This window comes from Asterias rubens, chromosome 15 (genome assembly GCF_902459465.1).
Source record: "Asterias rubens chromosome 15, eAstRub1.3, whole genome shotgun sequence".
Taxonomy (NCBI): Eukaryota; Metazoa; Echinodermata; class Asteroidea; order Forcipulatida; family Asteriidae; genus Asterias; species Asterias rubens.
This window is the reverse complement of record NC_047076.1, coordinates 58,449-80,443: the sequence shown is the minus strand read 5'-3', so window position 1 is coordinate 80,443 and position 21,995 is coordinate 58,449. Positions and strand designations below refer to the sequence as shown.

The window sequence follows — 21,995 nt, the reverse complement described above, 5'->3', positions numbered from 1 at the left end:
CTGTGCTAAAAATAAACCAATAAGGGATTCCATGCCATGCTATTGTAATTTATTTGGGAAAAGTCTTCAAACAAAATGCTAAAAGTACTGTCATCTGTCAGCGACAGTCACACACTTTTATAATTTTGTTGCCAGTCTATTTCATTTTTTTCCATATTTTTGTTATGCAAACGGGCAGTATTTAAACATTTTTGCTTTAATACAGAACATGTACTTTTAAGTAGAGGAGGGAGCTGGTATTTAACCATTGTCTTATACAATGGTCAAACCCTCCCATATAGATGTAATATAAACTGGATTCAAAATATGACGTTTGTGTTGATCGTAATTCAGTATGGCTTCCATGCCTACTTTGTTCAAATAGTTGATATTTGTATCATTAATTATCTGATTATTGAATAACATTGCACTTGTTTACAGAAGAAGAAACAGATTCTCTTTGTTCAAACTCACTCGATACTAACCAAACACCTTGTAGATTAGATTACATGTGTACTCTTTTATGAAAAAAAGGAACAAAAAAAATTGTAGATTTTACTAGTCTTGGTAAAAAGAAAAAGTTTGATTCAAACTAAACAAAAGTAATTTTAGCCGCTTCAGTGGCTTTCATGAACTTTCTTAAGATGTTGTTAGGTATTCTTGATTTCCTAGTTATTACATAATCCATTAATGTTCACAGTTAAAAAATCCAAGTATTAATTAGGTATAAATTAATTTGTTTTAATGAACAATCAATTTGACGACTTTCAGAGGTTATGAAGTCTGTGCATTTATGACATTGTACATTGTGATTAATTACACCTGTTTTTAATTATCTTTAACAAGCTGTAGGACTTTACCCTCATATAGCATGGCCTGGAATCTCTATACATGTAAATGTAATACATACCAAAACAATGTTTGTTCAATCTAGCATTATGTTGAAAACTTAAAAGCCTTAATATGGTGAACCAACTTGGCTTGGTGCTTGTCAGCTGATCAGTGATCATTGATTTTATTGTTAATGGTGTTTGTTCACATTCTGTGCCAAACTTAAATGAAGCTGAACATAATTAGAAGAAAGAAAAAAATTGCTGATTTAAATGGAGCACACATCCAAACACTGCGAACAGAAATGATTCGCTTTGTGCTCTGCATGTTTTGCAGAAGTGTTATCTTCATGAAATTAGTATGTACCCCAATGTTAATGACCAGTCAAATGAAGCCTGCACACTGAAAAGCTGAAACACAAGTTCCTTGATGATCAGGTACTACATGTTAATTTGTGACCAAATTTGTTGATATAAAGAGGTTACTCATTGAAAATTGTTGAGGACAAGTTGAATTTCAATCAGTAGAAAGGGTTCAACTTGTATCAGAAGTTTGTCTTAATAAATGGCTCTGGTCGCAGCAATATTCTCAAAACGGGTTTGGAAATGTATCTTGCCATTGCTGTGGACCAGATGCTTATTTCAAATGGTTATTATGTACAGTGTAATTGTGTTTTAATGGTAACAAAATACAAGTTTATCTTGGAATAGCCATTTTTCTTCTATGAGTAATGTGAGATGTCCGGGTAGTTCTTTTCTCACATTGGTCATAGGATGTAGTGCTGACATTGCTGCATAAACATTTACTGGTAAAGACTTATTAATGTATACAACATTTGCTAGATTGAACTTATTAGACTTATTGGGAGCAACTTCACAGATATAAAATAGGATTCAAACCAAGGTTTTTTTGTGTCTTGATGGTGATGTTAAGTTGCTCCAGATAATGTTCTAGACTATAAGGAGTGGTGGCGAAACCAACCCTTGTATTAACTGCCCGTTTGCAAGTCTCATTTTCACATTATGTTAACTGGATTAAATCAAATTATTCATGTTGAAATGTTTGCCAATGAGTTTTTATTTGTCGCCGTCCATTTGATGTAACTGTTTATTCCAATAATTAACTGAATCAGGAACTATTGCAACTTGAAGGAAGTGAAGTAGGTTTGTCATTGAGGTGTTTGTCTTTTTTACATTTGATTATTCACGCAGTGCCTTGATGCCCATTGGAACAGTCCAATAGACCTTATGCACATGACGTCATTTTAGTAGGGCGCCCTCACCTAGAGGTCAAAAGGAGGTTGTTCATTGGCCAATCCTGTGCGCCGCGCGTACAAATTTGTGCATTTCGATTGTTTACGTTTTTCCACTAAGATGGCCGCTGGATTTATGACGTCAATGCATAAAGTCTATAGAAGTGTCCAATTTCCTCATCGAGGTGCCCTTTACAATCGAGAAATCCCCTTCTTGCTCTTTTAAGAATGAAGCATGAAAACAATACTTGAAATCGGGATGTAAATGGCATGAGGATAAGCGATTGAACAAATAAATAATTTGGAACAGACTTTAAATGTGATGGTAAGTTCTTGAACTTGAGGAATGTCGGACAATTTCGTATTACATAACAAATCTCCCGTAAGTTGGCTTGGAATCTCAGGGGGGGGGGCGGGGGTTCTGTAAAAGAAATAGGTAGGGGAAATCCCCTGCCTCACAGGCATGGGATCATCAGAATCGGCTTTCGAAAGTATTCAAAGAGAGGGCGCTTTTTCCGGTCACCGTTGGGTTGCAAACCCTTCTTTAAAAAAAACCTTTTTATAACCCGGATTTCCTTTTCTACGTGTTCGGGAATCGGGAACAACTTGCAATACTGGCCAAACTTGTTCTTCATTATTTGTAGTTGTTCACAATTTTTCAGTCATAAATCTAAGACGATGATACAAGCAAAATAATTCTGCAGCAGGGCGCTGACCTATATTTGCATTACTTTGTTTTTCTAAAAAATCATTTGTTGACCATGATGCCATAATTAACAAATCGACTGTTTTCTGGGTAATCGGGAAGTCACTTTCGAGAGTGGAAAGTTGTCAATGCGCATGCGCTAAACTTCACCCCCACCCAAATTTTGTAGGAAGTTGTGTCTCCTTTGCATGTACACATACATTTGTACACATGTACTGTACATGTACATACACCAGTAGTCGTGCGCATTGATGTACGCACAGCATACACGGAAAGTACGCAGATTGCATTGCATGCTCGCTCTCCTGCCTGCCTGCTGGCTGGATGGCCAACGAAATAGTCAGTAGTCAGCTGTGGTGTGCGGTCGGTTGGCTATCGTCCGTTTACTGTCTTCATGTCCAGTATGGGGAATTATCAATAGTATAGGAGGAAGAATGAATTGTTAACCGGTAAGTTGTATTTTTGTGATATGATTTTATAAAACGACATGATAGGGTAATATTGGCTAATTGTGAACATACTTTTTGTTCCTCATTGTGCTTCACCCTGTGAGTTTTTCTAGCTTTGAAAACGTCTGCTAACCACACTGCAGCTGAAAGTTGGTCTTCCTCTCCGTGCCTCAGATTGCGGTATGTGGTTCGAGTCCGAAGAGTCGCATGTAGCCTAGTCTTAGACGTGTTAAAGACAAATGTGACTGTAGTTAAACCAGATATTTTGTAACAATGTCTGTTGGGACGTACGCTCATTGAATTATTGGAGTGATTTACGTATATTTGAAGACAAGGTTTGGATATTTACAAACGTATACTGTCACACCACGGTCACACTGTGTAACTGTAATATAGGTGTACATTTACAACTTCCCGGAAGTGGCTGTTATCCGCGTACTGTGCACACACCGACCGGTGAGGAGAAGATAAACCCTTTTGACAGCAGTAGCTTAAATTCACTGGTATTTCCTTCACGGTAGAAACATGTAGTAAGTATTATTCCTACTAGACACAGTTATTATTAATTAAAAGGGCACAAGACTTTCGATTGATAAAAACATTTCTTGTTTTATACATTTTATTCAGACTTGGTTAAACAAAATTAATTATTTTAAAAACATGGAGTCACGGTGAACTTTTTCTTTGATTTGTATCTTGGTTTGTAAACATGTTTTTTTATATTTTTTTTAAGGTGTTTTTGTAATGCTGTGCCATTCTGTAATCTGGTGCGGGACATTTTCTAATTTTTTGTTACCAAATTGCTGATCTTTGAGGTTGAAATTCTATCTATTTCCTGAGAAGTTTTACGGCATTGAATTTTGCTTTTTTGATTGCTGATAAAATAAACAATTATATATTTAAAAGTTTGAAGAAAGTTAATATAAAAAACTTGGTCAGACCATCTTGTATGAAGTGAAGTGTCAAACGACGCTTAATAATCATGAATGATAACATTTCCGCAGAATATAGCACTGGTGCAAAGGGTCAATCCAATTTAACAGCAGAATAACTTCACAGGTATTTGCTCATCATTATTGAGAAAGCTCAATCAGAGTCATCCATGCATGGTCTATATTAGGAGTAAAATCTGCCCGATTCATGCTCCAGTGCTACATCCATTACATATTAAGTTCCGTGACCTTTGGAAAAGAAACAAGAAAAACAGGATAGAAATTGCAGTGTTATCAGTTTCTCAGAGTCAGGAGCCCATGATTGATTCATACAAGAAAAGGAAGCAGATCTCTATCTGGTCTTTATCTACAACATGTAGAAATAATTTATATCATTAAACCAAATAAGGCATTTACTCTGCACGTATTTGATTGTTTCAAATGTGAGTTGGACGGCTTGTTTAAAGGCACTGGATAATTACTCAAAATATTTAGCAGCTTACTTACCTGGTAAGGAGCAACGGAGATCTACTGAAAACATTGTGAGAAATGGCTCCCTCTGAAGATATGTAGTTAAACTTAAACAAAAATATTCTCTCTTAAATATATTTGAAAAGAAAAGAGTTCAGGCCTGAAGCCTTTTGGGGCATCTGAAAGCACACAAAACAAGGTGTTTTTCTCTCATTATTCTCTTGCAACTTTGATCAATGTTTACTCCAAATTTTTACAGATTTGTTGTAATTTAAAGATGTCCAAGGCCTTACATGTAAGTGCTTCTGTTAATTGAATTACCCATTTTCACCACTTGAAGCTGTACTTAAATAGCTTTCCAAATGAAAACAATTTTGAAGGCAAAAGTTCACTTTGTGTCAGTGATTGAGTTTGTTATTGTCCAGTTGTTGCCTAGTTACCAGAGACCACTGTTAAGAACCCAGCAAGGAGCCCATCATGTCAATTTGTTGGCATTCCTCAAACCAGCAGGTAGCAACTTAGCAAGTTGTACCCAAACTTCTATGGGTTTTTGTGAACATTTGTTTGTTTAATACATTGTAGTAGTTTGTTTAGAAAAATCATTTCAATATGAAATAATATAGTATCTAATTTACCTCAATGAGATCTTTTTGTAAATATGAGTGAAAAAGTGGTGGCGCCAAACGGAAAGTTATCAGTTTGTTTGTTAATAAATATTAATTAATTTATACGAGGGATAAGTCACAGTTTATACAATATGATGGTGCTTGTAGGGTATTCTTAATACATACTATTGTAGGGAGTACCTGTCTGTGTTTTTGTTTGTACATTTTCTAAGTAAATTTTCAGAAAGAGTTAGATAGAGCTGCATATAATACATCTGGTGGTGAAATATAATAAATCCCCAGTGTGATTGGAAGCCATTGTATGTTATTTTACACATGGAGACTGCTGGGATAAATGGAAGGAAAAATGACAAGGGAAAAAGTGGAGCAGGGACCTGTGTAAGGAGGGTAGGGCAACACAACATGTAGGTTAATAGGTTTTTAAAAATATAGTGCTATTAAAAGCTCTTTGATAGTCTGTAAATCATTTCTTAAAGAAATTATGTGTCTCCCTTTAAAGGTTCTTGTTCAAGGGAGTGTGTCCAGCCCTGGAGGCACCTGAGTTCCATTCTTCTGGTCATTGTCTTGGAATCTCATGAAATGTTCTTGTTTCAAACAATTGAAACGATCCCTTTTGACTTTGGGTATTCTTTTACTGAGAAGAAAATGCCTTGCACAAGGAATGAATGGTTAGGTGTTATTGTTGTCATCTAAATTCATCATCCAGTATCCATTAGTGCATTGAATTATTGACATTTAGAGTGTACATGGGCTGAGCTTGAACAGGTCCCACTTAATTGTGTGATCTGTCAAACCACCAGGCTCTTCCCATTTCCCTCAGTGCATGCTCTATGGTGCAACCATGGTACAATGATGGATATTTTTACTCTGACCATAGAGCAAGCTCTGACAAAGTGACATCATTAACTGGTATCAATCAATATCAGAAGAAGTTCATACTGGAATGAGTTCAGTGAAGTATTATATTAACACTGTTACCTTTAAAAAAAACCATAGGGTACACAGCACCTTCTATGATGTTTACGAAAGACCTTTCCCTCCCCTTTGTCCCAATTCAACTGTTTCATGCTCTATTTACAAATGGAGGCTTAATGCATGGACTAGTCTAAATCATGGTCTAATCACCTCCATGGTCTGATGGAAGGAATGTCTGATACTGTGAATGTGATGGTGGTCTGCCGGAATGGTTTTAAGTCAGAACAACATTACCCATGTGTATGCTTTGAAGTGTTTGAAATAAAAATTGTACAGTTTCAGTTAAATTGTTTCACCACCCCTTTACATCAGTGGATGTGTCCTCGCCTCGTTTCGTGTACAGAACCAATACTTGTATCGCTAAAAAATGTTGGCGTGTCGGTGCTTTGCTTAATCGCCTTATTATGATTTGAAGAAGGGCATCTAGGCCTAAATGGGACTTTTAATTTTGAAAATTGTGCATCTAAATAAAGTGAATCATCATGCATGAGTTGTCATCTTTCACAAAACATTTTGTCATCATTGATGGAATTTCCTTACGATGGTGGTGGCCACATGTGTGTTCTTGTAAGATGGCTGCTTCCTAAGTCACACCTTACAGGACTTTTATTATGGTGAATGATTTATGTTTAAATTAGTTGGCTCTAGGGTAAGCCGTTCATATAATAATGGTCTACTGAAGATCAAGGGCATTAGTGTGTGTACAAAATGGAGTATGTGGCATGTACTCTAATATTGTATTTTGCGTTTGTTTACCATGTAATTTTCTGCTTGAAAAAAAAATGTATTGAACTCTGTTATTCTTGGGTATAAAAATGAGTCTCAACTCTAATTGTATCGTTGCATTTTTTTTACTACATCAAATTCTGCTTTTTGAACTCCACTGACAAATTGTGTCATTCCTTGTCTATTTCTAATTGAGTAAGTTCCCCAACTTCATTATTCTGTGGTAGGCCTATGAGTCTGATAACGTATTTTAATCATAACAAGGTGTAGCTCATCCTTGTGTTGTCCAAAACATCTGCACAAGGTCCCTACATTCATTGGAAACATTGCAATTGCATCAGTCATCATTAACTCTGGATTAGGCTACTCTACAGGAAATAGCAGAGTGAATGCTGAAGATGATAACCCATACTTCAATTAGCTCCATGATTGGTGAATGTACAGTACAGTTGTATAATCACAATTATGCAATGATGAACACTATCTGAGAAGGAAATTGGAAAAAGTTACATTACATTACAGGTCTGATACTTCAAGGAGGCAATGGAAGCGATTGCCTCCATGCCCCCTGGTCATTGTCTTTGTGCCCTGGAAATGCTCTGGTAGAAATTTACAATTTCCTCGTAGGGCATGTAGGGAGCTCTATACCTAGGAGAAAATACCCTTGGTGCCCTTGCCCTTTCAAAAACAAAGCATACAGGCCTGTAATTAAATTTGAACAGCCCTTTGGTGAAAGCTTCTCTTTCAATATCAGGTGCAACATTTACATGAAGTTAATAAAGTAACACTAGCATCAAGCCTTGAGTGTCTAGAATTTCTTTTCATTTTCCTAGATTGTAAATTGCTTCAAATCAAAGTTGAAGTTATTGACAGAAGTAAAGTAGGATCCACCTTTAAAATCTTTATGGCTTGTCGACATGATGATCAATACATCATGTATACATACAGTATTTCAAGTACATAGCATAGGGAAAGGCTGTGGTTATTTCTCTTGATGGTATAAGGAAGCCTTTGGCAATGTATCGGTTGATTCAAGTACTAACCATTCCCAGCTACAGTACAGTGGTTAGAGTGTATTTATTTCCCTCCTCAGGCAATCTACAATTTCAGTTTCAAAAAGGTTGATGAAAAGTAAATAGTGTAACTGCTCTTTGAAGGGCTTCAAACAAGGGCAATGTGTGTTTTTGTTGGTGCTCAGTTTTGTTTTTTGTTTATAAAGGGTTTAGCTGACAAACTCTACCTTGGGTGAAAAAGTGTTGATTTAACCCCATTTTTAGAATGACTAAAAGGTTAATCACAACATCAGACTTGGGTTTGGACACTGCTGCTTGTCTCTAAGGGAAGATTAACAAGGACCCTGTTAGGCCCCATACAGCAAGTACACATTTGCAGAGTTACTGATTGAGCCTAAGCTGAAGCTGTAGCCAAAGCTGTAGCCATGATTCACAATAAGACCATAGACCTATAAATAATTCATCAGAATGGAACAAGGAAACATACTGTAGATAATGCAAAGAATATTATTGTTTCTATATTCCTTGTTTTGATGGTCCACCATTTTGTAAATTGTCACCGGTATGGTAACATTAACTACTATACACTTATCCATGGAGGTAGCATGATTTATCACAGCCTTTAATGAGGATGATTAACACACTTGGCATTCAAACATAAACCACCAACCTTCTGTATTGAGACAATCAGAAATGAAATGGAAGCCAAGTTGAATACAGTCGACTCTCATTATAACTTTTTCAAGCAAATTACTGACAAGAAAGAGGTAGTTCCTTTAAGGAAGTTGAAGGGAAGTTTGTCTGGATGCTCTTGAAACTGCTGGCTGAATTACCAAGCTTTATAATTACCCTTAGGGGCTTCACCACTCATTCCGAAACTATTCAAATGATAAAAACCTATTGCATTAGTGGATACGTGCGCATTACAAGTCTTATTATTATTATTGACAGTACACTGTTTTAGACTCACCCTAGTAAAATGTCACATGTAGGCTACTGTATGAACCATGTAGCAAAGTTACTCTCTATGTGTGAGTATTTAATATTATCAGCTTACAGTTTTTATTATGAAGTTTTTCAGTGCAGACCATGTATTGTACACTTTTGGTAGAGAATTAGAGAATACCAATTTTGGAGACGATCAAACCAAACAGAAAAACAACTTTGATTGTTTATAAAAACACTATGGATCCAATGTAGGCCTACTGTTTGAGTATTTGTTCAATGTTTACACACTAATTTGTTCACTGCAAGCCTTCATCAATAAATCTATCTTATTATTTGCTCTACAGCTAAAGGTTAATAGATTAATGACACTATTTCTTTGACATGTTTGCTTTTTGATTTCTTAGTTAAGTTTGGATTCAAACTCTGTACACTGTGTAGTGATTTGTGTTAATTCTACTACAGTAAGATGCATCCTAATTCTTTGGTGTCACAGTATGGAGTTGAACAGACCATTCATAATAGCCTCAGACAGTTTCGCTATTCCTATTGGTGGAGAGCGCGTCACGTGGGTGTGTATAAACCTGTGGTTATAAGACAGTTTCTTCATTCCTATTGGTCGAGAGCAACAGGACGGTTGTGCCACATCACGCGATACGCGCGACGCGCACATCATTCCCTTATAAGGAGTTGTTTACCCGAGGGCGGCGGAGGGCCTTACCATAGCTGGAGGGGTGTTGTGTTGAAAGGAGTCATGGAACAATTATAATGTTTGCATTTATTTTACTTTTTGACCCAAAGTGTTGATGTTTTTTTACCAAAAAGTTATTTATGAATGGGAATCAAAGTGTGTTGAATCGGGTTTAAACCCGCCAAGGCCTTGTTCTTGATAATTTACCTCGACTTCGTCTCGGTAAAATTATCAAGAACTGGGCCTCGTTGGGATTAAACCACTAGTTGAAAACCTCTTAACTACACATTGATTCCCTTAATAATAGGATCACTTCTGTACTTTAATCCATTGTTCATGTACATTGACATTCCTTTCAAATGTTTAATTCCTTTCCACTGCCACATTCCAACAGAGATTTTATTATCTTGTTTCCCCAGGAAGGAGCCAGGGTCACACTTTAATGGTGTGCCTTTTGAGTCCTTGAATACCACAAGGTGTGATTCACTATGTACACAAATCTACTGTTGATGTGTGTGCATAGAGGTAGCCTCATGATGGGTCTAGTTCTTTGTAAACTTCAATAATTCATTTAAGGATTATCAATAGAATTAGTTTGTACTTGATTGAGTTTAAATAATGATACTGGATTCAATGGTGAGTTTCTTGTTTTGTTCAGAACTTACAAAATTAAATATGATTGTTCTGAAACAATCTATCGGATCAAAAGCCAGCTTTTGTAATTTAAGAAGGAAACAACTTGATTTGACAGCTTGACATGATGCATATCATACTCAATGTGTACACAATAGTGTAACTTAATATTGAGTTTGCAAGTGCTCTGATTAAATGAAAGTGAGACCACGTTTTAGAAAGTGATAATCTCAACTCAAGAATTATATTTACTGCATGAATAATTTGTTAAAACCTGTGTCAATAAAATAGTACACTGTGTATGGAATATAGCAGGCCTACTGACTGTCTGTCTGGAACTTCAAGTAGTTGGAATTATTGAACAGTGATAATGGTTTACAATACACAGCAAAATTAATTAAATAAATTGTACATTACAAGGGCATCATTCTTTAATTGGCAAATATGACAATTGAATTATAAACTAAAGCATAAAATGTTCCTTTGGGCCACTGGAGTGTAAAATTAGCAGCAAACTCTCCATTGTACTGATATTAAATTTCAGCCATATTCCCTCTACAGACACTGCATTATGCATGTCATGAAATCGCTGAAGAAAAATCCATCATACCCACTTGGAAAATTCCTAACCTAGTAAGCCCTGATCTAGTCCGAGAATGGAGAGTATCTGAAATATGACACTAGAGAGATTTGACCTGAAGGCAAGCCATTTTTATTCACCAAAGTGATTCACCTTTTGATTGGGCAATGCAGAAGCAGTTACAGGTTTGTTGATACATTGTAGGAAAGGTTAATTGTTAAGTAAACTAAATGCTTTTTGTTGCTGTTTGGGAAGTAAGAACTGAGGAGGGGACAGGTACATCAAGTAATTAAACCATTTTGTGTTATTTATTCTTACTTTTTAAATTTACGTCATCAGTCTTTAATTAATAGGGAAACTTTGATCAGCGCCCATCACCGCTTTCCATTGAGGCCCTCGGTAAAAAAACAAAAAAATTGTATTCGTTAAAAACATTATTAGACTAACACAGACGTTCATCAACTAAGTTGAATTTCTTTTGCCAACCATATATGATGTATTTTCTGGGATATCAGCGCAGTTGCATAAAAGTAAACATTTCTGCTGAAACTTTTTGCACTTTTTGCTGAAGGAAGTCTTGTTTTGAATTCGTTGTCATATTCCTATGATATGCAAGTACAAAACCATTTAAGGAGTTGAACTTGTGTTAAAAAATCATATACAATACATAATGAAAGATTGTAAATGTGAAGAACAGAATTCCCCTTGATGTGTACCCTTTGAGCTTTGTACTAGTCCTTAATATTCTACACAAATCCAGAAATGGAAATGTGTATGAAAATATGCATGCATTTGTGAACACTGTGAGAATTAAGTTTGGTAGTTTCAATACACAGAGGGAATTTTGATATTGCTCATCAAACAAACTGTATGAGAGTGTTGCGCTTCATTTAATAATGTCTAAAAAATTCAATGTAGAGCGCTCTGATTGACTGATTTTGAAAGTGTTTTTATGTAGACAGTAATGCTTATCATGCGCGAGGTTTTCTTTCAACAACTACCAACCCATAGTCCATTGTAATGTAGTTCAAGGGTTTCTTTTAGAATTCCTAACCCTTGCAGACTTGACAGTAAGCTGGTCAGTAAACATTGTACAGTATACTGTTTCATATAAGAGTTGTGGAGGCAAATGGCCTTCACTGTGTGGTTCACAGTGTACAACACATACAGTGCTTCAATGAACACTTCAAATGTGTTTAGTCAATAAAAACTACTTCAACGAAGGCCCTGGTGTTTTTACTTGCTGATCAGGAAGTACATAACAATGAAGGAAAGCCTTATATGATCTTAAAACACAAACAAACACATCATGTATGTTTTTAACTTGGTGCTACTACATGTTCACCAATGTGAACCATGGATAACCAAGGCTAAAGTCCTGTATAAGAAAAGTGGCAGTTTCATTGATATTTTTGCTAGTCAATGACATCACTAGAACATGTACACTACACTACAGCGGGTAGAAATATTCAATACGTCCAATAACGTTCAATAACGTTAAATTGTATATAAATAAATCTGAAGACCCTTTTGATTTGCTTGGTTTTTTTTTTAGTAAGTAAAATTCATTTCCTGGTTTAGCAGGTACATGTTCATGTCATTGTTGTACATTGAACGATTGTTGTTGATGTTTTTGTTTTATGCCGTATAAAATATTAATTAAAATAGCAATTAATTTAAATGCTGTGTAACAAATTGCAGAAGAGATTTTCAAAGGTAGCTTCAAATGCGAGAATACTTTGAATTTGCCTTGATTTTGTCACCATAAGGAAAAAGCTGAGACTGTTGAAAGTGATGTTTATCAGCAGAGGGTGAAAGTGATGAGTTTTGGGATGTGTAGAAGGTTTTCATCATCTTAGGATACTGTTCTTATCATGGCAGAGATGGATTGAGGTGGAGCCAGCATGTCTTGTCCTACTGAGACACTAGACATCATCACTCTAGCTTGGAACTACTTTGTTGCTTCAACTGTTTCCTGACATTAAAACAACAGTCTCATAACCTGCAGTTCTGACATTGTGACATTTTATATGATGGATTTCAAGAGAACGTTTTGAACCCATTTTGGGTTTTGGAAATATGCAGATGGTTATTAAATCTTGAGAGACATTTCAACTTGAACAAATTACAAATTCCCTCAGTGAGTCTTTTTTGTAGGCAGGCCAATTGATTTTGGACCTTAATGTTCAACAGTAATTGTTTCTTCCAAATGATCTCGTTTAAGACATTTGCCTGGTTGGTTTGATTCAATTAATGATGATTGTTGTTTCTAAATTAAGGTTGCTTGAGACTTGAAACAAGATTAAGGGTCAGTGGATCTATAATCATCACACATTGGTCTCTACAATCAATAAGCAAGATAAACAAACATGCTTCAAGAAAACCACAGACAAAAACTGAAACAAAACACACAGTAAATTAGATTGTTTAAAAACAGAGACATAGCAAATTTAGCACCATGGACTTGAGTTGGCAATTTTATTTACATGTTCATCAATACTCTTGAACATTTAAAAGTTAAAGAATAATGATGAAAATAGCTGTCATGATTGGAACCAAGCAAATTAGGCTAATGTATGCTGTGTAGGTGTTTTTATACCTGAAGATGGAATGACATCCACCATAGGCAGCAAAAGTCTACCGATACTCGACCATCACTCATCTTTGGGGAAAATATAACATTAAGCTTCTGAACAAAATTCTATTTAATCAAAATTACTGCTGAGTTAAGTATTCTGTCACTCATCAAAGAAGAAGAAGAAGGCTATATCCTGACAGTATGTGAAAACTGTGATTCATGATTGGAGTATAGGTTAGTTTCTTATTCCTTGCACACCTCCATCTTATTATTATTGAAGATTCTTTGAATTGTCTCGGTCATCGACAGGAGTTTCCAATCTACTGGGTGAGGGATGGTCGCTTCCAGGTGAGGGATGGTCACTCAACAGTGTGTCATTAGTGGTGGGATAGTAGTAGAGTCATGAACTGTAGAGATGGACAATTTCATCCAATGGTGTAGCCTGGCCTATAAACACTCATCTTGGTCATTATTCAGCTGATTGAAATATTCAGGTTGCCTTGTGAACTGGACAAACCTACTACAGTATTACTACAAAAACTACTTTTATGCGATGTAATGTCTTTCTTCTTTGTTTGAAGCCATGGGTTTATCTTCTGCCTCGATTTAACTACATCTATATTTTATCTTCAGACAAACTTGAATCCTTTTTTGTCCTGCACTATTGTTTGGACCAACAAAACCAAACTGAGGCTGGACAGAATTCAGTCTGGTTTATCTTTCTGAGATGTAAATTACTACAATGTCATGGTGAGTACGAGGAACACGACAAAGATGGCCGCGCAGTCGGTAACAGTCTTTCGTTGTTCAGAATCTCCTTGTCAAGGAAGTGTTGATGACATAGTGTGAGGTTTGCACTCTTGGTTATGTGATTAATGAATCTCATCTGTCTCAGATAATTAACAAATTATTGTAATCTTGAACCTGATCAATATCTGATGCAGGTCATAATCAGTCAACCCTGACTTCTTACTGTTTGGATTACGGGTAGACCATGAAGGAAACTGTATTTAAGATTGCTACCAATGTCTTATAAATAAACACAGTTGAAAACAAAATGCATTCTTGACCAGCTGACAGGATAGAGCAGCAGACATGATTGTTATCAACATGAAGTGTAATTAGTCTTCAGGAACCAGAGAGCTTACCATTCAAAGTAGTACATCAAATATACAGCAAGGTGATTTATGGCTCAGTTGAAAACACTGCTTCTGGATCAGGTTAATTGGGTTTAGGCTTTATTCACTTCGCTAAAAATTTGACTTGTTCATATTTCATTTTGTATGAATAAATGTATGTTGAGGAATGAGTGTTACTGCACAGAAAAAAATTAATCATGTGTATTTAAAAGCTACATCTACTGTATGTATCATCTTCTTACACTACAGTGAAAATAACATTTTTAAAATAAAAATATGACGTGATATAACAATTAGCATAAAGGCTAGATGTGCTGTAATGTATGTATCCTCTTCTTATACAGTAAAATGAACATTTTGATAAAAATTATGGCATATACCATACCACTAATTAACATAAATGCTTAAGAAAAAGATGACTTATTTATTAAAATGTAAACAGTATTGATTGCTTTTACATTTGAGACAATTGAGCCTGGTAATACATTGTTTATTATTATAGAGGTTGAATTTATTATTGATGTTGTATCTGTGACCAGTCATCTGGTGCCTTCCTTGAAACTCTCTCATATTGTTGTAATGACACGCTGTGTGCCTCCATCATTTGCCGCTACATACAAGTATAAGGGATCATCAACCGATCTATATACCTCATCCTGTCATTTGATGGCAATGTTTTTTACAACCAGATACTTGAATCCCTAATGGTGAGTATCAGGTGCTCCAAAATCACACAATTCCAGATGTAGGACTAATGTGTCTTTTTTGTTCTGGACAGTGTCTTTATTTTACAAAAATTTTGAGTATTTTGCTCTTGAATTAAATACATACGGTGAACATTTCATTCAGTCAAAGAGTTCTACATTCATGATTAATTTGGGTTGGTTCCTAGTGTAGTCGTGTATTTTACCGGTTAGTAGTGATTTTTTCCTTGTACGCAAGCGAAGTCCATGTTATTAAGCATTCGTCGCTAACAGTAACACAACTACATGTAGCACATAAATTCAGGGCTTGGGTTCGGTGGTAAGCAGAGCCATGAAATTGGACTTGTATGTGTACTGATTACAAAAAGGTGATGAGTAGTTTTCCTTTAGTGATTCGTAACTCAAGTACTGATTTATCCCCGCATGATTTATCTCATGAAATAAAACTCAAGCAGTACAGAATACCAGCAAGATGAATTAATCAAACAGTGAATCATACCATCCTCTTGAATTAAATACAAGTGTGTACATTTAATCAAGTCAAAGAATTCTACATTCATGATTTATTGGGGTTGGTTCCTAGTGAAGTTGTGTTGTTTTATAGCTCGAAGTAATGCATACCTGTAGATCGCCTTGTTGTTAAAATAAAAGATAGTACAGTAAACATGTATTAAACATAAGGCAGGATCTTCCTAAAAGATATTGTATTTCAAATGACTCCAGCATACATAAATGTAGATTGGAAATTGACCTGGAATTAATTGCAGGGTAAAAAAAGGTCAAAATCCATGGCAATATCCTGGAGTCACGAAAATGTAATGGATACCTGAATATCAAAAACAAAAATGATACAAATGCAGTTTTTTCTAGTCAAGAAAACTGATACTGTTTTTCCTACACGATGATTTTTGTTCTGTGTGTGGGATTGAAACAAGAGTACTATTACTAATTAGAGATTTGTGATTTTACTCCCAACCTTAGACTTGAATGTGAGACTTTGAGGTAAGCAGTTTTCTATATATGAAATGTTTAATAGCTGAACTGTGGCAAAAAGAATTACGGTCAATCAGTAAAGGTGCTCAGAAATACTGTAGAAATAATGTAAATTAACAAAATAGTCAATTAGTACAGTCAAACTTTTCCACAATCACTTATTTCAATCTGAAAACAAAACTACGTTTGTATAATTAAACACTATCTGTAGTAAGGGTGTACAATTGTATAACTAAACACTATCTGTAGTAAGGGTGTACATTTGTATAATTAAACGCTATCTGTAGTAAGGGTGTACATTTGTATAATAAAACACTATCTGTAGTAAGGGTGTACAATTGTACATGACAAAGTAATTGTATTATTTTGTTCAGTCCAACTGAATTCCTTGTTTAATCAGTGTATACATATATCATGCCATTTTCAACTGACTTTCAGTTGTTAACTTTGCTAGCACTGTATACTTGGTACTTTCCCAAGTTCTGTAAAAAAAATCACATGCATTACTCAGGTGGGATTTGAACCCACAACCTTTGCTATTGCCAGAGCAGTGACCTACAACCAGACCACCGAAAAACTGCCTCAAGCCACCGGGCAATCTCAGTGGGTAATAACCAAAATAAATATTTGTTAGATCCCTGACTTCAGTTGGTTCCTCTTATTGTTGATAAAAGTGTTGTAGAAAACTCTACAGAGTTAAATGAGTGTCTTTTCATTATAAACAATGGTTAGTATTGCTACTAACAGTCTGTATATTATTAACTGTAAGTTTATTTGTTTTGCAGGCTTTCTGACCGTACAGACTAACCATTGGACAATCCACATGTGGATTGATTGAACAGTAGCCATCCATTCTGTGGTTTCTTGTCAAAGAGAAGGAGTGAATTGATCAGTAACCATGGCGATACACCATTCACCATCCGTTGGCCTGGAGGATATGGCTAAACTAACAGATCTCAAAGACGATAGTATATTAGAGAATCTAAAGTTACGCTATAAACATGACCAGATTTATGTAAGTTAATATTATAAGACTTCCTACAGTCCCTAATTTTACCTCTCAGTCTCTAGTGTTTGTCTTTGTGAGTTTTGTAATAATAGAGTAAACATTGACCTTGTCTGTTGAAATATTCACATATAAACAGATAATGTAATTGGAAATAAACAAAGCAGTGGTTTCATTGATATATATCAGACTAGTAATCAGAACTTTTCCTGTGAAACAATATTGAAACGTAGACTTGCTTTCAAGCCAGAAAAATAGCACACTCCTTCTTTTGTGTGTTTTTAAAATGGTGATCAACACAGATTTTTCTCCTATGGCCTAACAATGCTTGTTGTGGTCAAGTTCTAAGGTTACATTTGTATCCATTGCCCTCTGCAAGTTGATCAACTAGGATCTATATGGAAATGAAGCCTGTGAGTTGAATTGACTCTGGCACTCGCATTTCAGTCAAGATATTTTACAAATTGAGGCCTTAAGGAATCAAATGAAAGAAGAGAACCTCTCCCCTTGATCAAAAATAAACTATTAAAGGAGAAGATATTTTGGTTTTGATCTTTTAAAGGTACACAATCATGCGCTGTAACACAACTAGGCTAATAACAACAACACATAAACATCATTAAATAATTAAACACCATCACTAGATTGGGATTTTGAAGTACACTGGAAATGGTCACTCTTATTTGTAAACCACAGTTGAAGAAGTTTTTTGGTATGCTGATTGATGAAAGGTGAAAACATTCCTCACGTTCTTAGCTTCTTGCATCAGGTAGAAATTTATTTGTTAATTAACAAAGTAATCTTAAAGTGTTGTGTTTTCTCCTTCAGACTTACATTGGTTCAATCCTTGCCGCCCTCAATCCATACAAGAGTATCCCAAGTAACTATGAGAAAGATGTGATGCTTGCTTACAACAAACGTCATATTGGTGAACTACCGCCACACATCTATGCCATCGCTAATGATTGTTATTACTCCATGTGGAAACGCAATGATAACCAGTGTGTCTTAATTAGGTAAGAACAATTAAAATTGATTAATATATGTAGATACTGGTCATCAACCTTGGGATGTTAAAGTATTGCCATTATCTTGGAGTATGTTATGTAAGTAGCAAGATCAATAGTCCAACATATGCCATACATTTTGATAGACTCAAATAGAAGGCGATACAGCTTCAGCAGTACATCTTGTTTGTACATGCACAATGTAGGTGTACTACAATTTATTCATACACTCTAATGAGTAATTTCCCTTGTATAGAAGGGCGAAACGATCCACTAAATATCTCAATTGCTACTCAAAAATCAGCATTTGCTACTCAATATTAGCATTCAGTGTGCATACAACTTTCCTGTCTAAATATTTTGCTATGAAAAATTGCTGGATGAAATTGTTTCCTGAACTCAATTTATGCCATGTATGTCTGTGACATGAAACAGCAGATTGGAATTGAAGTGCAAGTTGTGTACTGTCCACAAATGCTGTTTCTTTTAGAGTTGTGTATAGGAGACTAAGAAGTTATTACACTGACCCAGAAATCTGCTGGTGTAAGGCAACATTGTAGCTGCCAACAAGTAGCTATGATTAGTTTGTTTGTATCGCTATAATTGGTTTGGGTGTATTGGGTGTGTAATCGATTGAGGCGCCTGACAGTTGACTAGTCCTGTAGAAACATGCAGCTGTTAAAATGTCTGGGTCTAGAAAACACTGCCTGTGGAATATTGTGACTATGAAAGGAATGAAAGAGCAATAATAATAACAGAGTAAAGCATTATGTTCAATTGAATTCCCCAATGGCAACCACAATTGGGTTTTCCCACCCTTTTTGTTTATTTAAGTCAGGAGCCATAGATGTTCATTATGTAGATGTTTGTTGTGGTTTTTATGTTTGGGGTCTCTTTTTGTCAGAGTCTGTAACATTTATGGACATTGTTTGTAAAGTGGTCAGTGTAACTTAATTTTTTTGTAGATGATCAGTGATATAACACATACAACATATTTCCTTTTCATTGAACATTTTGACATTAGGGTCTTACTAATTTTTACATGGGATATTAAAGGGTTTGGGTACTCTTCCACAGATTTAAGGTAAACCTCCACGATTTGAAGATAATTATGGTAGAAAGCTTTCCTTTAAAATATTACCTGCTGAGGTGCTGTAGTTTTTGAGAAAAGAGAAAAACAATGTCACAAAAGTAACTTTGATCTCAGGGGATGAAAATTATTTGATCAGTACATGTACAATGTATTAACCTTACTCTCTTGAAAATATTGCTCTGTGATTTTCACACTTAAAAAACTTGGCAACTAATGATGCTGATACTTCTACATTACACAATAATCTTCATTCACATTGAGTAGGGATTCATCTTATGGCCAAAATCTTGCTCTACAAAAGGTTTTAAAAACCCTTTCAGCAACCCTTTTGAGTTTTTAACAGTAATATCTTCTTAATATTCCTCCTCAGTGGTGAGAGTGGAGCAGGTAAGACAGAGAGTACAAAATTCATCTTGAACTTTCTATCTGAGATGAGTCAAGCATCAGCTCAAGCATCAGGCCCAGTAAATACTGGATCAAAGCTACGAGTGGAGGATGCCATACTTAAGAGCAGGTAGGTTCAGTTACTCTACATATTGTGTTTCCTTTTGGTCAATTGCTACTTGGATATTTAAAGGTACTGGACATTATTGGTAAATACTCAACCTGTAACTTACCTGTAACAATCAATGGAGAGCTGTTGATAGTATAAAACATTGTGAGAAACGACTCCCTCTGAAGTAACATAGTTTTACTATTGGTAAATACTCAACCTGTAACTTACCTGTATCAATCAATGGAGAGCTGTTGATAGTATAAAACATTATGAGAAACGACTCCCTCTGAAGTAACATAGTTTTACTATTGGTAAATACTCAACCTGTAACTTACCTGTATCAATCAATGGAGAGCTGTTGATAGTATAAAACATTGTGAGAAACGACTCCCTCTGAAGTAACATAGTTTTACTATTGGTAAATACTCAACCTGTAACTTACCTGTATCAATCAATGGAGAGCTGTTGATAGTATAAAACATTGTGAGAAACGACTCCCTCTGAAGTAACATAGTTTTACTATTGGTAAATACTCAACCTGTAACTTACCTGTATCAATCAATGGAGAGCTGTTGATAGTATAAAACATTGTGAGAAACGACTCCCTCTGAAGTAACATAGTTTTTTGAGAAAGAGGTGATTTATTACTCAAGTATTTGAATCTTATTAAAGACTTTAAAGCCTGAAGCCCTTTTCAGGCATCTAAAAGTGCACAAATTCGTGCAACAATTTTTTTTTATTTCATTATTTTCTTACAAATTGAATGACCAATTGAGCCAAAATTTTAACATGTTTGTTATTTTATGCATATGTTAGGATACACCACTTGAGAATACTGGTCTTTGACAGTTAGCAAATGTGTCAAGTGCCTTTAAAGCCATTGGACACTTTCAGAACAGAAAAAAAAAAAAGTTCACAGATTTTACAAATAACTTACAGGGTTTACAGAAGGTAATGGTGAAAGACTTCTCTTGAAATATTATTCCATGAAATGCTTTACTTTTTTAGAAAACATTAAAACATTTATCAATTCTCGTTATCGAGAATTACGGATTTATTTTAAACACAAGTCATGAAACGGCGAAACGTGCCGAAACAAGGGTAGGTTTTCCTGTTATTTTCTCCCGACTCCGATGACCGATTGAGCCTAAATTTTCACAGGTTTGTTATTTTATATAGAAGTTGTGATACACGAAGTGTGGGCATTTGGACAATACTGTTTACCGAAAGTGTCCAATGGCTTTAACCGATGTTTGTCATAAAACCTCGCTCATTTCCTTGTTGGTGAGGAAATATTAAAATAGTCTGTCTATTTGTAATTGGCATGAATAATCACCTGCTGGAAACACATTTTCCTGTTTTTGTGTTTCGTGTGTTCAACAAACACCAATTTTAAATCTACAGCTTATATAGCTTTACATTTGATTGTTTTTGTTTTAATAAAAATAGAATACAAATCCATGGAAGAGAGTGTGAACAACCCTTTACAAATTGAATTAGTTAAGCCATGGAAATTCACTTTCTCATTTCTAGAAGTGTGTGTATGTTTCACTATTTTGGGATTGTCTTTATTTTCTGCAGTCCTATCATGGAGTCCTTCGGTAATGCTAAGACTGTGTACAACAACAACTCCAGTCGCTTTGGCAAGTTTATCCAGCTACAGTTTACCAGTGAAGGCAGTATACAAGGAGGCAGGATACAAGACTGTATCCTTTTTCACTCATTGCACAAAACCCATAACTTGCTTTGTAGTCTGGTTTTCAAATAGTGGATAGATTATCATTTGTCAGTCTTTATGCTGTTACCACAAACTTGTTGAATTTATTTGTTGTCGGTAAAATTGTAAAGGTTGAGTACATTTTGGCTTATCAATGATCAGTGTTGGAGAATTCTTTTTGAAATTCTGAAAAAGGTATGCTTAAAACACAATAGTTTTAGTAAATTTTGAGTGCTTTCCTTAACAACTGTTTCCACCATTCATAGATCTTCTTGAAAAGGTACGAAACTAAAACAAATTCATTCTATTCGATCAAATTACAACAATTAAACGCCATTGGATCTAAATTATAAATTACTTTGGGGAAAATAAATTAATTTAAAAAAATGTTTAAAAAAATTCTAGAATAGTGATTTTGTTGTTTCAACAACAGTTGTCTGTATTTAAAATAAC

The 21,995-nt window shown here is 35.3% G+C and overlaps 1 protein-coding gene across 1 annotated transcript in view; it reads left to right on the top strand.

Moving 5' to 3' along the window:
• Positions 1 to 3,087: 3,087 nt before the first annotated feature.
• LOC117299841 (unconventional myosin-X-like) overlaps positions 3,088 to 21,995 on the top strand; it is a 55,895-nt gene continuing 36,987 nt past the window's right edge. Inside the window, exons 1-6 of the mRNA XM_033783389.1 lie at positions 3,088 to 3,217; positions 17,009 to 17,238; positions 18,058 to 18,245; positions 19,700 to 19,843; positions 21,407 to 21,531; positions 21,809 to 21,822. Of these exons, the coding sequence (XP_033639280.1) occupies positions 17,122 to 17,238; positions 18,058 to 18,245; positions 19,700 to 19,843; positions 21,407 to 21,531; positions 21,809 to 21,822 (588 nt within the window). The 5' untranslated portion in view covers positions 3,088 to 3,217; positions 17,009 to 17,121. The remainder of the gene's footprint in view (positions 3,218 to 17,008; positions 17,239 to 18,057; positions 18,246 to 19,699; positions 19,844 to 21,406; positions 21,532 to 21,808; positions 21,823 to 21,995) is intronic.